Source organism: Lichenostomus cassidix, chromosome 6 (assembly GCF_008360975.1).
Source record: "Lichenostomus cassidix isolate B80296 chromosome 6, HeHo_3.0, whole genome shotgun sequence".
Classification (NCBI taxonomy): domain Eukaryota; kingdom Metazoa; phylum Chordata; class Aves; order Passeriformes; family Meliphagidae; genus Lichenostomus; species Lichenostomus cassidix.
In genome coordinates, this window is record NC_139487.1 from 18933284 (window position 1) to 18952474 (window position 19191).

The 19191-nt window shown below is 40.1% G+C and overlaps 1 protein-coding gene across 7 annotated transcripts in view; it reads right to left on the minus strand.

The window, feature by feature from the left end:
• GBF1 (golgi brefeldin A resistant guanine nucleotide exchange factor 1) overlaps nt 1-19191 on the minus strand; it is a 104953-nt gene that overhangs the window by 14792 nt on the left and 70970 nt on the right. For 3 of the 7 annotated variants that reach the window (XM_085065403.1, XM_085065399.1, XM_085065398.1), the window contains 15 exons: nt 18869-18943; nt 17480-17515; nt 13706-13841; nt 10918-11147; nt 10243-10411; nt 9846-10057; nt 9071-9169; nt 8463-8657; nt 7952-8138; nt 7337-7477; nt 6701-6789; nt 3488-3690; nt 3047-3170; nt 2623-2748; nt 1936-2018 (listed from right to left, as the gene is read on the minus strand). In XM_085065403.1, coding sequence (XP_084921529.1) covers nt 1936-2018; nt 2623-2748; nt 3047-3170; nt 3488-3690; nt 6701-6789; nt 7337-7477; nt 7952-8138; nt 8463-8657; nt 9071-9169; nt 9846-10057; nt 10243-10411; nt 10918-11147; nt 13706-13841; nt 17480-17515; nt 18869-18943 — 2105 coding nt within the window. Of the gene's footprint in view, nt 1-1935; nt 2019-2622; nt 2749-3046; nt 3171-3487; nt 3691-6700; nt 6790-7336; nt 7478-7951; nt 8139-8462; nt 8658-9070; nt 9170-9845; nt 10058-10242; nt 10412-10917; nt 11148-13705; nt 13842-17479; nt 17516-18844; nt 18944-19191 lie in introns of all 7 variants that reach the window. The other 4 variants (XM_085065402.1, XM_085065404.1, XM_085065401.1 and 1 more) reach the window with 3 other exon arrangements.

The following is a 19191-nucleotide window of genomic DNA, read 5'->3' on the forward strand; positions in this document are numbered from 1 at the left end:
GACAGCACACTGGCAAAGCTTTAACCCCATCTCAACTCTCACCCTGTTAGAGAGCTCTCTATATGTCATTATTCCCAGTTAAAATTAATTATTGTATTGTTGCAGTCAACAGTAGGCAAGAGTATTTTTTCATAAGAATAATGGAAATAGTCATATTACGCCAAAATCAAATATTAGAAAGCCAAGTAGTATAAAATTAAAGATGAAACAAGAAACCAAAAGTATGATGGGTGATTTATAACTAGGGTACCACAGGTCCTTACTCTAACTTGGATAAAACTATACAGTAATAAAACAATTATGATTAATGCCAAGTACTACTTGCAATCCCAGACTGAAATCTATAAAGCCTGAACACATACTCTCCACATTGGGTAACAATGCACAAAAGAAAATCCTCTGCGAATGACTGAGGGAACAAGAGCCTCAAAGCTACTAAGAACAGCAGATTGCAGCCAGTCTGAAAAGTAGAGCTCTTTCTGCAACGACCAAAAAATAACATACTTCAATTGCCAAAGAAGCAATTTTCATGTGCTAACAACAACCATAAAAACTGCTCTTGATTTATGCATAAGAAATAAGCTCTTCTCAGTTTGAGGTGCTGGCATATTTTGACAAGACCTGTTATTATTGTGATTATATAGGAAAATAAATTTGCAGTCAACAGTGCATTATTTCTAAAATTTCATGTATTATTGAAATTAACAGAAGCAAGTGAACAGGTTTACTTGGTAAGTATGAGGAAATAAAACTGTGTTCAAAAGTGAAATGCTGAGATTCTGAAGAGATCATGCACTACTTCAAACAGATTGCAGTCTGATTTTTTTCCCCCTAATAATACATATACAACAAACAGTTCCTCAGTCTCAGTTATGACACTGGTGCAATCTAGCTGAGATGGAGCAATACTGAAATGATACAGCAATTACTCTAATAATAGAACACACTGGAAAAGCTGAAGTATCTCGTGAAGCAGGGATAAAGGGAGATAGATTGGGATAGAGGCACTAGGTAACAAAGATAAGAGTATATGCTCAGTGTACTATTCAAAACATTAAGAACATCCTCAGGGAGAGAGGCCAATCAAATCTAGAGCTCTGTTTGAAAGCTAAAGCTACCCCTTGAAGAACATCCAGATATTCAGTACAAGCATCACCCCACCTTTCTGGAGAAGGCTCAAATGAAGGGTCAGCCTAATCACACTGCCCTGCTTCCAGCAGGAGCTTCTGCCTGCAACTGCAGATGGAAACCAGCTGAGACTCAAGTCACATCCTGTCTCCTCAGAGATGTAATCCTCTCAGCTTCAAATTGGCTGGGCCTGGATTTACTGATTTTTGAGCTATTATTAAAGCTTCCCACCCAAAGCTAGCTTGAGCACAAAAGGGCCTCAGCCACCACAAACTCTCCTCAAATACTGCTAGTGGGCCAAGAGCTTCAGGAGTAGCAGAAGAGGCTGGTGCAGACAGCAGCCTCATACAAAGAGCTCAAAGCAGAATATAGTTAACAAGAGACCTGGACACATTGTGTCAGCCCACAAGTGCTGCACTGGGGGATGAGACATTATTTCTCAAACTATGTAAAAAGTTCTAAAAAAAGTCTAAAGGCCTGGTCTTTAAAACAGAGCCTTCTTAGATACAGCATTTCACATGTGCTGCTCTTGCTCAGCCATTCTTTTCCATATTCAGAGAAGTAATGTATTTTTTAACTTCAGTTTAAGCTCTGGGTTAAACTACCATGGCAAAAATCCAAGACACAAATCCAAGTGCAATTGCTGTGACAGGCTTGTTTACGACAGGCCCACACAGAGCTGGAATCTGGTCTGAGGCAAACAGGCACATGACTGGTGAGTCTCTCTCCATACTCTCCAGATATCTCATCAACCCAACAACTCCACTTTGCTCTCTGAATCCGTAGAGATGGCAGGTTGATTCTTACTTGATGGCGTGATACATGTCTTCCAGTATGTCCTGTTCAAAGTCTTTGCCTCCATTCACACCTTTCAGGTTCTTCCGAAACTCCTGAAAAAAGTGACACCAATGTTAATTCCCAGTATTGCCAACTTTAACTATTTGGTGAACAGTACTCCACTTGTTTTTCACAAGAAGAAAAGAAGGGGGCCAGAAGGAGATTTTCCTGCATTCTTCAACATGCAACCTCAAAATTCAAAGGTAAATGCCATTCTTAGTGGGAGTAGTGTGCAGCATCTCCTGTCTGTGATCACAAGGAAAGAACAGAGACACAACACATGCTTAGCTGGGGCTGGATGTCAGAATGGCAAGCCTGTACCACTGCACTAACATTTACATGACTTGAACTCTCTAGAAGCCCACAGCAGTACAACAATCTTCTCGATGTTACTATGTCTTAGGATACAGTTTGCTCAAACAAACACAAGCCTCTTGATGAATTTGCTAAGTTTTCTGGTGAGCTCGTATCTCTTCAGGCTGTCTCTTGCCCACAGCTCCTCTCTCAAATTGTACTCAGCTGTTGTGCTGCACACCAGCTTACTGTGTACACAGGTTAAGAAGGCCAAGGAAAAGAGACAATGCCATTGAGATAAAATGAGATACTACACTGTAATCAAAACCAGAGAAGACAGATGCCTACACTGGAAACACCCACCTCCAGAGTCATTGGGACGTTCTGCTTGCGGACATTGTGGTTGTGCTGGTCAGTATTCAGCATAATAACTGCATAGGCCAGGGCAAAGCAGGCATCGCTATTAGCAAATGGAGATCCATTTGATTTCTGAAAGACAAATATATGCACAAATTAAGCCTACAGGAACAGTGATATCAGTGACCAAGACAGCCATTTTCCTAACCACAGTACTGAATCATCTCTGGGACAAACAAAAATCTGAAGTTCTGGCTCCAGTTTCTAAAAAACAGCCCAGAAATCCATTTACCACTGCCAGCTTCTACAAAACAACAGCTGCTGCTTACAGGGCACAGTTATATAGGTGATTTGATCTGATGTGTCCATCATGGCATGCATATGGACAAGGAAGAATACAGTTTTGAGCTTTCTGCGACCAAGTACACACCCTCCAATGTTCTGTGAAGGCTTCTAACAGTCTCTGAATTACAGGCGCCTCTCCTGGTAATCTAAAGGCCTCTAGATAAAGTCGTAAAGCTTCATCCAGCCTTAAACCTTGGAAGCTGAAAGTCCTGCAAAAACAATGAAATGCAATGAGAAGCTGAAACAGGATGGGAAAAACAGTAACAGAGAGTCAACAATCCTACAAGTGATTATGTATGTAATTATCTCTCGTGTCTTCACAGAGACTGGCCCTGCTGAAAGGTGCTCAAATATTTTATACATATCTAAGGTGTTACCATATGCAAGAGATGCATAGAATTAATGCATGACAATACAGAGACAACCAAGCGATATGAAGCCAATGCCTCCAGGAACTACTGTTCTACTACTTTTTTATTACTAAATTCTTAACTTCCTCACTAAAGAGATACAGAAAGATACTCACCCAACAAAGCTTTCCAGCAAGTCTATGTTCTTACGGTCACTCACAAATTCCCCAATCATCTTTTTGTCCAGGCGAGGATTTTCCCGTAGCCACCTGGCCACTTCATTGTTGTCAATGGGGGTAGCAAGAAGGTTTTTCTCCTGCAGGAACTGTATCCCCTTCTTTGGCTTTTGGTTGAACTGCTCTGTGCCAGTTATCAGGAGCTGCAAGAGACATTCTGATAATTACAGCTTGAAGTGCATTTCTTATTGTACTTGGCATTTGAGCCAAAAATAAAACAGAAGAAAGATCAGCGTCACCATGATAAAGTTTACTGTACTGTGTAATCCAGAAAGAAGGCTAATGAAGGACAGAAAACGTGCATTCATCACAAAATTTCACCATCAAATAGTATTGGACAGAGCAAGTGTGAGCTGCCATCTTTGAAAAGCTTTAACATTTAACCAAGCAATAAGCTCTGCTACTCCAAATGTGTCACGACTGCTCTCATTTGCAAGCAGAACAGATAAACCCCAGATGTGTGGCAAGACCAGCCATACCCAGTTACAACAGCAGCACTGCTCTGTTGTCCTCTTTGGCTCCAGGCTCTCATTACCTTGCCATCAGAAGACACGCCGCAAGAATCCTTAGCACTTATTCAGCAGGTGCAAGGAAGAAATGCTACAAAAGCCAAAACTAAGAACCAGCAAACATTCTCCTAGTGAGATATGATCCCAGGAACATTTGGTATTCCAGCCTGACAAGATTATCTGTAGGCTGGGAAGAGCAGGTACGTATTTGGTTCTGAAAGGAAGTCAACTAATCTGCCCTCCTAGGAAACCAGACTGTACCACAGTCACAGTGTAATAAAACAAGTGACTAAGAAAGGGTTAACTGAGTGTTCCTGGTGGTGTTCAGAAAAACCAAAAGCACAAACAATGGTATGAACTTTACTAAGGAACCAGAATAAATGTCAGTTCCCTGTTAGCTCCTATCATGATCAAACTGCTAGCAATGACCTAGTGAACTAAATTCGTGACCATCATGATTACTAGCTCCTTTGGGTTTCTCAGTACTTCCTCAAAAGCCACCAGCCCTCTGGTCTCTGCTTCCCCTGCCTGTGTGAACATCCTCAAAATTGCAATGAAAACACAGACCCTGAAATAGTATGGAGTGCACAACGACCCAGTGAGGGCATAACAAAAGAAAGAATAACCATGCACAGCCCTGGTCTCACAGGCCTGAATGGACTGTATAACACTAACAGAATTTCTGTTCAGCTATAAATCCTGAAAGCCAAGTCCAAGGATATTCTATGGATTGGTTGAGTCCACAGACTTCTTAAAACCACTTGAAAGGGTTCTGGACTGCTGGCAGTTTCACTGCATTTATAATCATGCCAGTCTTGTGCTTCTCAGCTTCTGGTCACTGTCTTTGGAAACATCAAAGAAAACTTGCTGTTTGATGCATAATTAGTTTTCTGCTTTTATTTAGCTTTTTTTCTTCCTTCCAACTGTGGTAATGTTTAGTACTTCAGAGGTTAAAGGAAGTAGAACATGCTGGTGCCATGTCAGCATCAAAATTATTAAAGCTCAGTGTCTGGTGTGCCCTTTTTACATCCTTAGGATGAAACCGTTAGAAGATTTAGAGTCAGAAAACAATTTTCACTGCATAAACTCGGAGATTTATGAACATCTTCCTGCCCTCTACTCTTGATTTCTTCTAAACTTGTTTTTCAGCACAGCAAAGCCAGAGCATTACCAAAGGTTTTTGAGTTACAGTGGAAGCACTACACAAGCTCCCGTCTCAACAGTGGAATTTCAGAGTCCATCAAGCAAAGCTGCTATGAAAGCAAGATTTAATGCCAAAACTCAGTGGTTCTTTTGAAGACTGTGATGATGATCACTTTCCTCCACTGTCCTTGTGGCTGGGGAAGCCAGTTACCATTACCCCACTGTAGCACTGTGTTGCAGGTAAAGAAAAAAAGTTGTCAAATACTGCAGTAAACTTCCTAGAGAGAAAACAATGCTTTGAATTACACTCAGATCCAGAGACTCCCAGAGCTGATCACAAAGCACAGATTAGTATGGCAGCAGAAAGGGATGTATTGTATTTTCTTCAGTATTTTTGTTTCAGTAAGTTTAAACAAATATGACCATAAATTCCTTATAAAAATGTAAAATAAAGCCACCTATGCTGGAGAGAGAAGACAGAAACCTTTTAGTCACATACAAATGAAAAACTCTTTTTCTTTACCACCTGTGAATCCTTCAAAGACATTAATTTCTTTTCTACTATATCATCTCTTTACCCACAACTACTATAGCCACTCATATTTCATCCAGAATATGTGCCATTTTCATTTCAAAATTTAGTAATCTCTCACATCTGAAATAACCTACCTCATGCAAATGTTGCGCAAAGAGACAAAATATGTACAAAGAACATATGTGAATGGGAAAAAACCCAAGAAACCCACAACAAAAACACTCAAACTGTTCCATGTAACCCCTGAGAGCTTTAGATATATTCATCCACTGTCTCTGGAGGTGAACAAGCAGGTCAGTACCAGATGGTTGACACATGACAGCAGATAAATACAAAGCCATCAGCATGGAGTACCTTTATCAGCATTAGGCCTAGACTGGACCCTCTTCCATTTCCTGATTTTGCACAGGAAATGCAAAAGTTGTATAAAGTTTAGACTATAACTCAGATTAAGGAGGTTCAAGGAAACAGACTCTGGAAACAAAGAATGGCTTTACCACAATCAAGACAATCGTTTTGGTTATCCTTATGACAAAGCAAACATAGGAATTACCAAATCAGAATAGCAGACTAGTTAGTTTCTACTACAGGCCTCTTGGTACACTCCCCATTTACATCTTTGAAAAGAGTAGTGAACTTGCCCTTTTTTATAGAAGTACCTGATTATCTCCATATAATGAAGACTAAATCTAGTGACTTTCCCACCCAGAAATCACTAGCTTACAAACTGTGCCACAAAATTTCCCCAACACCTCTCGCAACCTTCAGCACAACTAAACCAGAACAGGTAATAATCACTGCTGTCTCTGCAGTGTAGCAAGAGTTTCAGTAGCTGACTCTTTAATTCTGATCATCAGAGACCAGAACTCAAAATTTCTGGGATATGACCAGTCATGCAAAGCCCACATGGGATGGGAAATGAGGCAAACACTCAAAGATTCATCTGTAGTACATTTCAAACCATACCTTCTTTTTGTTCTTAATCTGCATAAGTTCCTGAGGACTTGGAAGAATACAAGAAAATCGAGTCGGTTTCCTGGGGATACTCTTCTCAGCTAGAAGGACAAAACATCATTACAGTCAAAACTATCCTCAGAGTACCAATCAAGCATGGGAGTGTCCCATAACAATTTTCAGTCTTGGAGTCTTTGCTGCAATATGCTGTTCTGCAAATGGCAATCACACTTCTATTTAATTACTACACTCCTCCCACCCACTTTTTCAGCATAATTGCACAGTAGCTTCTTGTCCCGGACAATTTCACAAAGCCACAAGTTTTAATTTTCTGGCTATTTTGACTACCCATATTACTGATTCCCTGGAGAGCTCCTAACTTCCTTCAAAACAGTAAGCGCTGCTATGAATTCACACACTGTGACAAAAGTGACCCACCAGATCTAACCCTTCCCAGAAGAAATGCAACAGTTAGTAGGCATAAAAGCACACATACAATAAACAAACCTTGCCATATACCTCCTTCCTATTTTGAGCTGAATAGCTACAGTGGTCCACACTATAGCAGGACCTGCCGGCAAATGTCAGGACCATTCTCAGCTTATAGACACCCAGGGTATTGTGTCAGGGTACTGCAGAGACTATTACCTGCCTCACTTCCTCCTTCCAGCTCTACACAGCTGTCCTTCATCTGATCAGCCATGAGGCATCCACTGGTGGGAGGACATGCCCCAGCTGTCTCTGAGACTGCACTGGAAGATTTTCCCTCACTGAATACTCTCTCAATATCTGTAGAAGTTAAAACAAACACAAACAGGCAAACAAAACTCACAAAAAAATCCCAAACCAAACACCCAAACAGAAACAAACCCATCAGCCAAGAAAAAAAGCTACCAACAGAGAAATAATGAACTGATCACTCTAAATTGAACATGTGCTTATTCAATGAGTTCCTGCCAGTAACCATGACTTTGCAGTATCCTCAGTATTTTGTCTACATGAATTTCATGGCATACCCTCATTCTGTTGTGATTGCCAGTCCTGACATGGCCTTTATATAAGGCTTCATGAGAGACAAATTTTAGTATCTCTAACTTTTACAAATAGCAAGGTTATTAACATCAGTGTGCAGTTATGAAATGTGCAACAGGAAGACTGAAAACATATATTTAAGGAGTTTACTATGTCAGCAACCAAAATGAGATCTTCAAGTTTAGCACAAGACTAAGGTTAATATTAAAATATCAAAGAAATGGATCTTACTGTTGCTTGTTTCTTTGGTGCTGTTGATGGTTTCTGTGCCGGGTTTGACAACTTCCTTCTCTTGTTGATGTATGTTACTCAGCACTTTGGCCTGGCAATGTGCCTCAGTGCTATCTATCACTGTCAGCAATGCTTCCAGAGACAGCAGATGGACAGTATACAACTGTCCAGAAACTGGGAAGGCATTCTGGGAAATAACATGTAAGTATTAGTCAACTTTCATGTCTCTCTCACCATAATGGAGGAAATAAGTTTATCCCCCATAGCCTGAGGAAGGCAAGAAAATAGAACACCCTATGTTTCTAGCCTGCATTTAATAGTTTATTTACTCTGACATTATTAAAGCATCACGACTATTCCTTTTCTCTTCTGCTTCCAAATGTTAAATGGCCTTCCTCATCTCTACAGCCTACTCACCCCGGACCTTTTGACCACTCCCATTGTTAAGTTCTGCCCTGAGTCACCGGCTGCCCCCTCCCTACCCCTCCCACCCCCTGCTGCTGTTCAGCACCTTGGAGAGCAGCTTGGTGAGCTCCTCGAAGAGGTTGGCGCAGTAGTAGTCACAGTCGTAGTTAATGTACAGCTCGGTCACGAAACTGGGAATCCTCCACAGCTGAACAATGGCTTCCAAAGCCATCTCCTTCATTTCATAGGGCATCTTTGGGTTTTCCACAGTGATTATTTCCATCAGCTTCTTGATATACATCTGGCAGAAACACAGGGCAGCTCAGTTTAAGGAAAAGAAAAAAGAAAGCAGGACAGTGAATAGCTTTGAGGACTACAGAAAGAGATTTAAGCTTCATCTTTCACATAGCATTTCACCTTTAATGATGGCTCATTCTGAAAGAGGTTGTAAAAAGGTTTCAAATAGTTCTACTGTTCAGCACACCTGGATTTACCGTGCTAAAAAACCAGTCTGAAGGCAGGCAGCACAGTTTGCCAGTCTCAAAGACATTTGATTTTCCAACAAGAAAAAGGCTACACAGCCTACCCATAACACTGAGTCATGCATACAAACATAAATCACCACTTGGACTCTATTTCACTGTCCAGATATATGCATTTAACTGAAGGCAAATCAACTATTACCCGGTACCCAGTGATACTCAAAAAACTCACCTCCAGCTGGAATTTCAGATGCTCTCTCATGCTCTCAAAGAGAAGAAAGCACACCCTGAGGGAGGCTGCGTACAGATTGAGCCGTTCAACACTCAGTAGCTGAACAAGAAACAAAGAAAACCCTTTAATAATTACAAATGCAAGTCATTATGTGCTATAAGTAGCAGTGCTGTGGCACTGCAGGCATCATCTGCAACCAACCAAAGATCCACATACTGCCTCCCATAGCAATGCTATTTTAAAAAACAACCCCTTGTTAAACCTCCTGGTCCCATTTTTTGCTAGTGAGGATAAATACACATAATTCTCACCTGTGTGTGGTAACACTTTACCCACTACAACTCGGTTCTTTTGCCAAGTCCACAGAGACTCTTAGTGGTGAAGGAACATGGGAGAGGACCTGCCTCTGAGATGGCCACAGTGCAATTAATAGTGTGGTATTCCCCCAAAGACTCTGCCTACTACTAAACTGGTACCTTGCATCCATAATTACCTCAAAACCGATTATATCAAAACACAGTGCTATCCCACAGTAACAGTTCATTCTAATCACCCTCATCCTTCTTGGCCCTGGTCTGCAAAAAATAGCACAACACCCTCTCTGGCTTTGCAATAGCACTGTTTGGTGCAATTCAGAACTCTCAGTGCAGTGCAGCAGAGAGCTTGTTTGAAGACCTGCCAAACCTCATACTACTAAATTCCAATACACTCTTTGATGCAAATTCATATCTGACTCCCCAGTGCCATATGCCATGTGAGCATAAGCCAGACTCACTTGAAATAGGTGTCGGCACAATTCCTCCTTCACGAGTCCCAGGAGGGACTGGCAGTTTGCAATGGGTGCTGACTCCAGGGCAACAGTCAGCAGCTGCAGGCCCATGTGGATCATCACCTCCGAGTTGTGGCGGTCATGAGGGTTGGTAAGTGAGATGAGAAAGCGGAACAGTTCTCTAATACATGGCAACCCATATGGGACCAGAGCCGCTCCTAAAAGAAAAAGAGAGATTAGCAGTCTAAACTGTCTTTTTGCTTTTTTGCAGGTCCCTAGCAAGTGTTAAAAGTTTAATTGTTACAGACATGCCAAGGAAGAGGAGCTTGTCACCCTCTCAGCAGGAAGTGAAATGAAACAGTGGAAATGAGACAGGACTTTAGCATCATTGCCCACCTCTCACCTTCTTTTTGGGAAGACTGAGTAAAACGGACTCCCCGGGGATTTACATAGTCCATGTCATGAACTGAGGCAGAGTCAGAATGTTCTGCTACAGATGTGCACTCCTCTAGGACCTCAGGGATAGACTCGACAGAAGCTGACTGGACCTTCTCCTCTCTCAGACTTTCATTCTTCATTGATATGTCATTTGAGAATGAAAGAAGCGAAAGAAGAGTTAACAAGCACTAGACAAGTAAAAAAAAAGGCTCATTTGTTCACAGTTAATTTGTAACTATTAAAACAACACAGGTCACTAAGGGAGGAGTATGAGAAAAAATTTAAGAGAAAAGAGAGCTTCTACATAAGCAGCAACCCTCTCTACACTTTCACTTACGTCTAGTTCTCATCTGCTTTACATAACTCTAGGTTGTGAGACTATGAACTTTACTTCAAAAACACTTCTATAAACTATCAGTTCTTACTGCCTCTGAGGCTAGAATTTTGCTAAATTTTTTTTGTTTTAAACACCACATAACTTCAACAGACTACTTCTGTTTAATCCTTCCTAGCATTTTCACATTTCAAAATATCTGCAGCTCTGAAAGGTTCCCTGCAGCTCTATGATCCATCCCCTGAACAGCATTAGCAAGTGTTATTCCGGGAGTTTGAACTTTTTGTTAAAGTTATATTCATGTACCTGGAGTTCAGGCTGATTTTGATTTTCAGTGACTTTGGCCTCATTTGAAGGTGTTCCTGCATTAAGTCCCACAGAAGTGACTTGGTCCAAGTCTGTCAGGTCTTCTTTGGAGGTTGTCTGTGAGGACAACTCCAGCCCACTGTCTGTAACTGGGCTGACAGCAGATGAAATGTTTTCTGAGCTCCCAGAGGAGCTGGGAGAAGGAGCATCTATGAAAGCAACTCCGCTTGCTGATGAGAAACAGAAGCAAAATGATTAGTATTACTCTGTCCCTCAACCACAATTTCATGCATTAAATACAGCAACAAAGAAGTCTTTCATTACTGCTTCACACTACAAATGGTCTCAGACAGCAGCACACTAATGTGAGAGAATGCAGATAAACTAAGATCTCTCTTGCTAGGTATTAATGAATTAAGTAGACGAGCATAGGAGATACTAGCAGTTCTCCAGATTTCACACAATAGTTGGAGTATAACAGACTCAGCAAATTAGATAACTTACATAGTGAGATAAAGGGTGAGAGGATCTACATAAGAAGGAATCTGAAAACAGTCCAAAAGGTGTACTCTACTCTAATAAAACAGCACAACCACTTTAAATACTCGCATGAAGAATTAGTCACTCCTTCAAAGTGAGAATTTTAACTTGATTCTAAGGCAGGACCTATTTCTTTAATTCTTCTTAAAGAAATGAAATTGCAACACAATTCAAATAGGTCTGAAATATGAGCAGTGAAGAATTTTTACTATTTTGAAATATGAGACAGTGCTCCGTGAAGTGTTTCTTAAGTGTTTCTTTTGAAGAAACCCACGTATTTGAAGCACTCATTGTTTTGAGAGAACTTTAAAAAAATTAACTCATATATTTAAAAAGGAGAAGATATAATGCAGGACACAGTAACAAAGGCACAAACCAGAGTTATGTTATGAATTTACACATGAAATGTGTATGGTTTTGCACAGGGTAGTTATTATTGACAACTTGATTTTTGGTAATGTCTTAAATAAGCAGCAGACTGTTACTTGATTTGCAAGAAATGTATGATCAATTTTGCAATCTTTTCTTCACCTGCTAAGCCAGGATTCTGGCTTAAAAAGCACCATTAATACACTACCTAATACTACACAGTTAATGACCTGCTTTGTAAATCAACTCAACTTCTCTGAAATGTTACAGGAGTTACAATGTTCTTTGACAATTTAAAATTATTTGATAATTTAAATATAATGAAGATTTATGCAGAGGTAAGTTTCCATCTACATGGATGTTCTGAGTTAAATGACTGTATTTATTATTTCCATAGTTTTCACCAAACATGCTGCAGTGTAAAAACATGCCTTGGATTGCTCACACTACACTGAATGGTTTTCTGTGAAGGAGTAAGTGCCAGAACTATGAATTTTACACAGCAATTGTTTCTGCTTTCCTGTCCGCTTCCTTTCACTGTTAATGTTTACGTCTGATCATCAAAATGTAGAGTGCACAAGAGACAGAGTGCTTTGCAGCCAGAGGGAGACATTTATCCAGAGCAGAGGTTAAAAAGTTATAACTAGTCTATTCCTACACAATAGGATATGGAAGCCCCACAACATTACATCCTTAAGCTCATAGCAGTAGTCACATATCATATCACGTCACTTTTGCATGCTGAATCGAAGCACGTGAATAAAGATTCATGCACATACCCATTAGTTTCCTGAACATAATACCCTTTCAGGTACTTTTGCTGTTCCCTTGACTTTTTCCTACAACTCTTCAACCCTTCTTACCATATCAAGGCCTGTATTCTTCTGGTAACAGTTGTAAGTGCACCTCATATTTCCCTGTCCCTTAATGAGTGTAGCCTTTTATTAAAATTTCATGGACTGTAGGTGTACACTTTCAGTCTTTACATCTGTAGTGAGAGATCTGTTCATTCTCCCATCTTTGCCACCTAAGATTCTGTACAACCCTTAGTTCTACCTGTATATTTTCTCCAGTCACACTTTGCTCTTTCCTCTTTACCACCAAGACCACACCCTTGGGTACATTCTGGGGAAACACCGGAAAGAATATGCCACCTAAGTTAGCAATCTCCAATTAAAAGAAACCTTCTCCCCAGCTCCATTTTCTTTAAAGAATTACAGAATCAATTAGGTTGGAAAAGATGTCTGAGATCATCAAGTCCAACCTACAACTGAACACCACCATGTCAGCCAGACCACGGCACTGAGTGCCACGTAGGGTCTCTCTGTAAACACCTCCAGGACTGTGACTCCACCACCTCCCTGGGCAATCCATTTCAATGTTTAATCAACCTTTCTGTGAAGAAAGTCTTCTAATGTCCAACCTAAGCCTCCCCTGCAGCAGCTTAAGACTATGCTTCCTTGTCCTGTCACTAGTTGCCCTTGGCTCTCCTCTTGTCAGTGCTCCTGTTCTCAATCTCTTATATGCAACTGCTGCATCCTCCAACTCTTCTGCCCCATGACTGTCCACAACCTTAGCCACTACTCCAGGTGTCCATTCTCATTTGTACAAACCACCCCTGTGAGGCATGCTGAAGACACAGGAATGCTGTCAAGTTATCTGCAGGACCATGCCCTTCTCATCAATATGTATTCCATTTCCTGAAAACTCTTTCTCCTGGACCTGAAAAGCTTTGATATGTTTTGTTGCTACAGTCACTGAAAACTAATATAAACAGAATTAATGCAACACAATATGTTAAGAGAAATAAAATAAAGACAGAGTCAAAAAAGCTCTAGAATGGATGCTGCCTGGTCTCTCGAAACAGATTTCAACTTACCTGTGGTATTAGCAGCATTGCCTGCTGACTGTTCTGTCCCAGGAGAGACCTTAGTCACATGTCGAGGAGGCCTAGGCGATCTCTTCTGCTTTTTCCATTTTGATGATTCACTCATTCCTCCAGCTCTCATTTTCAACTGAAAATCAAGAATCATTAATAATATCAGTATTGCAAAACAACATAGCATAATGGATTACACAAGCCAACCCACAAAGGCTACCTCATACCCTCAAAGTCAGGCAATAGCACTTAAATTTATCACACAAATTAATCAGCACTTCAAAATCATGCAAACAACCCCTTGACTCCCCATATATTATCCAACACTCCATACCTGAATCAAGGACAATTAACTACAGTTACTCTGCTGTAATATATACTTAACTGGTCAATTATCACACTGCTCCCTATTCCCTATCAATACCTCTCAGCTTTAAATTAGGATAAAGAATCCTCTTAGACCCACAGACACATCTCAGATCTCTTTGGTTTCACCAAAGCTCCTAGATTTCCAAAGGGCATCAATTAAAGTATATAAGCAAGCATTAGTTAGATTTGACATTAAACTAAAATTTCACCATCTATCTATCAAGCTGGGAATGAAGCCTGAGCACCCAGTCCCACACTGTAGCTCTGCTGCTGGTCTCTTGCCTTAATTCACTCTTCAACTTTGTAGCATTGCTATGCTCACTTTCCTCCAGGTATCTTTCACTATTAACAAGCACTTCTAAAACTTCACTCACTCATGGTGCATGTTATATTGCAAATACCACCCTAGTGATTCAGAAACAAACCTTTCTGCTCTCACCTGCCTTCTGTCCTTACTTTTCTTCAGATCTAAATCTAACCTGACTCTTGACATGCTTGTTGACCAAGATCCTATTTCTAGTTTGTATACAGATTTTTGATTGGGAAAACAAGAACAACAGCAGGAGCAGTGCAGACTGTGTGGCACTTGCTGCACAGCACTGTTATTTCAGGCTGTAGAGATGCTTCAGAACTTCCTAAAAGCAGTATGATATTTAGCCATGGCTAATGGCCCTGGCCAGCATGAAAACTGGTTCCTTATAAAGTAAGTTCCTCCAAGTGTAGGAATGCATCTACTCTTGTGTCTGGTAGCTGCAGTTAATTTTTCTGATGCTGCCACCTCCTCAGTTTGGGTGCCAATTTAAGCACTGAACAGGTACCTTGCATGCAGTGGAAACCATTCAACAAGTTTCAGTACCAAGCCCTGTCTGGTGCTCTTCTTTGTAAATTTATCACAGTTAGATTTTATTTTGGGTTATAATATTCCTTATTTCTTGTATCTCTAGCATCAGATTTTACGTAGAAGACAGCTATATTCTTCAGTCTCTTCCTTTTCTCTGCAAATTACCTCCTTCCAGCTACTACTACTACTCTTAAATGCCAATTAACCTTCTAGGTTCCACTACTGTTTTTCCTTCTCTTTCCATTTTCCACGTAGAATTCTAACTCCCTGTATATGGCCTCAGCTTGTACTTGTACCCATTTAAACAAAGCTTGTGAAAATGTTATGTCCCAGTGCAGTAAACCATTTGTGTAAATTTTCTTTGCACCTCAAATTGTATTTGTTTGATGACTAATCCCCATGTTTTAGCTGTGCTACAGTTTCATTGAGCCTGATAATTAATAGATTCAGAATTACTTTGTTCCTTGTTATTTCTTCCAAATATTGCAGCAAGAATCTTTTATATCATAGCTTCTGACAAATACTTATGAGAGAAGCACTAACCTAAAAATAAAATTTTGTCAATTTCAAAATGCTTTACAATGCTTATGGATCACAAACCTTTCATGTCAAAATTATCAGCTCTCTCATCTTTCCTATTTACTCCTTCGTAAGGCTACATAAAATATATGTTTATCTTTGATTCTTGCCTGTTTCTAAAATTTGAGCCTTAAATACTACCAATAGCTCTATTTATTAAAGGATTAAGCTACAATTCAGATCTGACAGTTTTACCTACCAGCTATCCTAGAAATATGGTATGTTTTTTCCTCCTTTTTCTGTAACTTATACCGTAAGATCTGAAGACTTGTGGATCATTGTACCAAACTACTTTCATTACGAAGGCAACCTGGAAGCATTATGTGTCAAACCCAATAAAGTCCATTTCACACAGTTTCAAAACAGACTTTGTTTCTAGCTACCAAATCCTGTTTTAATCCTGTTAAAATCCAGATTTTAACCTTTTAATCTGCCAGGTTAAAAGTTACTTGCAGCAGGATGCAAAATTGAATCAGGAAAAGCAAAATGGAGTCAAGTTACTGATATGGGCTAACCATGTACTGGTTCTTTTGCCCTTGGTCATGCTCCTGAGAAACACCTAACTTTTGAAACATTTTATCAGACAACGAAAGCTGACAATTTAATTACTATGCTCTAATCTCCCCTGTCACACAACACCAAATACCACCTCAGTTCAACACTCACCCTTTTCCTCAGAAACTAAATCTACCCTCTGCGATTGTACTGTGTTTTAACTCCCAAAGTTTAGACCAGAATGTAAGTTATCTGAGCTTTTTTTTTTGTTGTTGTGGTGGTGGTGGTTTTGGGGATTTTGGTTGGGTTTGGGTTTGTTTGCTTTTGTTTTGTTGGGGTTTTTGTTTGTTTGTGTTGTCTTTTGGTTTTATTTGGGGTTTTTTTGCAGGGAGTGAAGGGGTGGGGGGGGGGGGTGAGACAAGATTACCCAGTAGGTCTTTTCCATCTCATACCATCCAATCCCCACATTCTACACAAACAGGTATCCTTTTATTAGAATTACCTAGCAGGATTACCTAGGACTATCTCCTATATAATTTTGCCCTCCCTCTTTTTTTTTCCTTTTGCTATCCCCTTTTGCTATCCCCTTTTGCTATCCCCTTTTGCTATCCCCTTTTGGTTCAATGCAGCAACCTATTGCCCAGCTTTGCAAAAATAGCAGAAGTAAACATAAATGCTTAATAAAAGTGTTTCACCAGTGCCAAGAGATTATTTGCTGTTTTAACAAACAAACAGTGAGTTTGGGAATTCTAAAACAATACATGTATCAAAGGACAGCAAAGTAAAATCATTCCTTCTGAATTTTCTTTGAATTAAAAGGTAATCACCTCATGACTCCTTGCTTTTGATGTTAGTATGAAAAATTTAAAACACACTTGCACAGCTTGCCTTTGACTAAAGGAACTATTTCTAAAGCTTGTTTTTACCTTCAATTCCAAGGCATTTCCCAATTTTTCTAAATAACTTCATTGCATGTTAAGAGGCTGAGATTTTAAACCCATTGTTGCCTTTTTGACTAAATGCAGCAGCTAAATGGCATTTAATAGATCATTAACATATCCTGAATCTTACACATAATCTAAAACTCTCCTTCCCTCTTCCATGCTCAGTGATAATAGAGTTGCATTAGTTTTCTAATTATCACTGTCCTTGAGATTATATTAAGCTTGTACTTTGGACGGTAAAAACCATCTGAAGTTAGTATTTAAAAATATTCTTTAGAAATGAGAGAAGGGGCTCAGAGCTACTCTTCGTTCATCTTGGAATTCAGTACAGGTTCAATTACATTTATCTGAGTTAACTTTGCATAAAGAAATGTACACAAAATCACTGAAGAAAAATAAATTACAAGACTCCAAATGCTTCCTTTGATAGATGAGGTTTTAAAAACAAAACCCTAGCTAAGGTCTAGGAAGGTGAAGAAAAATGTAATACTACAAGATTCTTTCTAAAGGGTCTGTGAGATCTCATTTTTCTACAAGCCACCTTACCTGTACTCGTTTGTTTTTCCATAAGATACTGTAAGCCTCAAGAGAAAAGGGCAGGGGCCAATGATTAGTAATGAAAGTGATTATACTAAAACATGAGCTCATTCTAGATGCAGCATGGAACTGGTCAGCACACCAAGTAGCGTTCAAGACACAAAAGCATGCAGAGAGAACGCAGTCCACGATCCAAGTCCTGGAGACACCGAGGCAGTCCAGTCATCTCACGTACATACCTGCCTGTACTGCAACAACTAATGAAGGTTATTTGGTGAAATGCACTTGTGCATCTTAGGCAACTATGAACAAAATCCACCCCAAAAATCTGTGAAAATTCAGATTTATGCTCCTCCTCCCACTGCAGAACCCAGTGTTTAGCTACAATACTTTCTACTGCAAAGGGAAATATTTCTTAGTATTTCTTCTGTGTAACTGCATAAATCTGCAAGTCTTGAGCCACTGCCTTCCAAATTATCCTGTTTGGATACCTATTTTGTCTTAGACACAGGACAAACGGCATTTCTAAATGTTCTGTTCAGCTCTGTTTGGACTAAGTAACATTAATGGCAGACAAGAACTAAAGCTACATTAAGTTTATGAACCGACATGGAAAACTGAAAAGGGTCCCATCTAAGTTCGTTTTTCAGGGTTGTTATGACTGATCCAAACCAAATAATCTGGATGTCTACAGTATTTCTTTAGAAGTATTTTCTAGAGGAATTAGCAGGGCCAAACACATTTCGTAAATCAGTTTGGCCCCACTGATCCTCCATTAGCATATACTGTGCTGGAACACATATTTAATTTCAGTAGAAACATGGACAAAGATGTTGAAAATATACAGCAGTCTCCTTCAAAAAAACTTTAGAAAGCATTGAACTCTGTGGCCCTGTACAAAGTAACAAATCTCAGAGATTCACCTTGACTAAAAAAAATTTAAGGCATGTTGGGTCAAAAGACTCCTCAGGTATATGGAGGAGCAACGTCTATACCTAAAATCAACAGGCAAGACACACAACACTTCAGAGACCAACCCATATTTTTTATGTTTCTTTTCTTTGGGTTTTCACTGTCAAATCTTACCCAAGCCCTCCCACTCCGTTCCTCCAGAGGATTCTGTGATGGTGTCTTAGGTGGCACTCACCAAGACACTGAATGCTGCAGTAAAACAAGGGTCTCTCCCTCCCAAGCCTGCCCCAGCTGCAGCCACAACACTGCAAAGCAACCACAGCATGCACTGTCCCCAAAAGCCATGCTGTGGCAAATGAGTGGAGGGAGATTTGCTGCACACAACGTAACTATCTCTCAGGTGGTGTTTTACAAGAGAAAGAAGAGGAGAGTAAAGTAAGAAGGGAGAAGGGAGAGAGAGACCTTCAGGTTCTTAAAGAGCAATACCCTCTCTAATTGGTTCAGGGCTTTGGGCTGTTCCCCACTACTTAGCTCCAGTTTGTTGAGGAGACCTGAAGAAATCTGTGAAAGATAGGCAAATGCATGGTTTAAACAAAGCAAAAAAACCTAAAGAGAAGAATAACCTGGCAGAGTGCAAGGCTGCAGGGCAGACTCCTGGCATGCACAGCAAAGAGACAGTACAGGGTAACTGCACAGATCAGACACAAGACAGAGCATCACTGAACTGAGCTGGGAGCAGCCATCACTCAATAAGGGCAGCCTTCCTAAATTCAGTCACCTTCACTTTACACCTTCTGTACACAGACCAT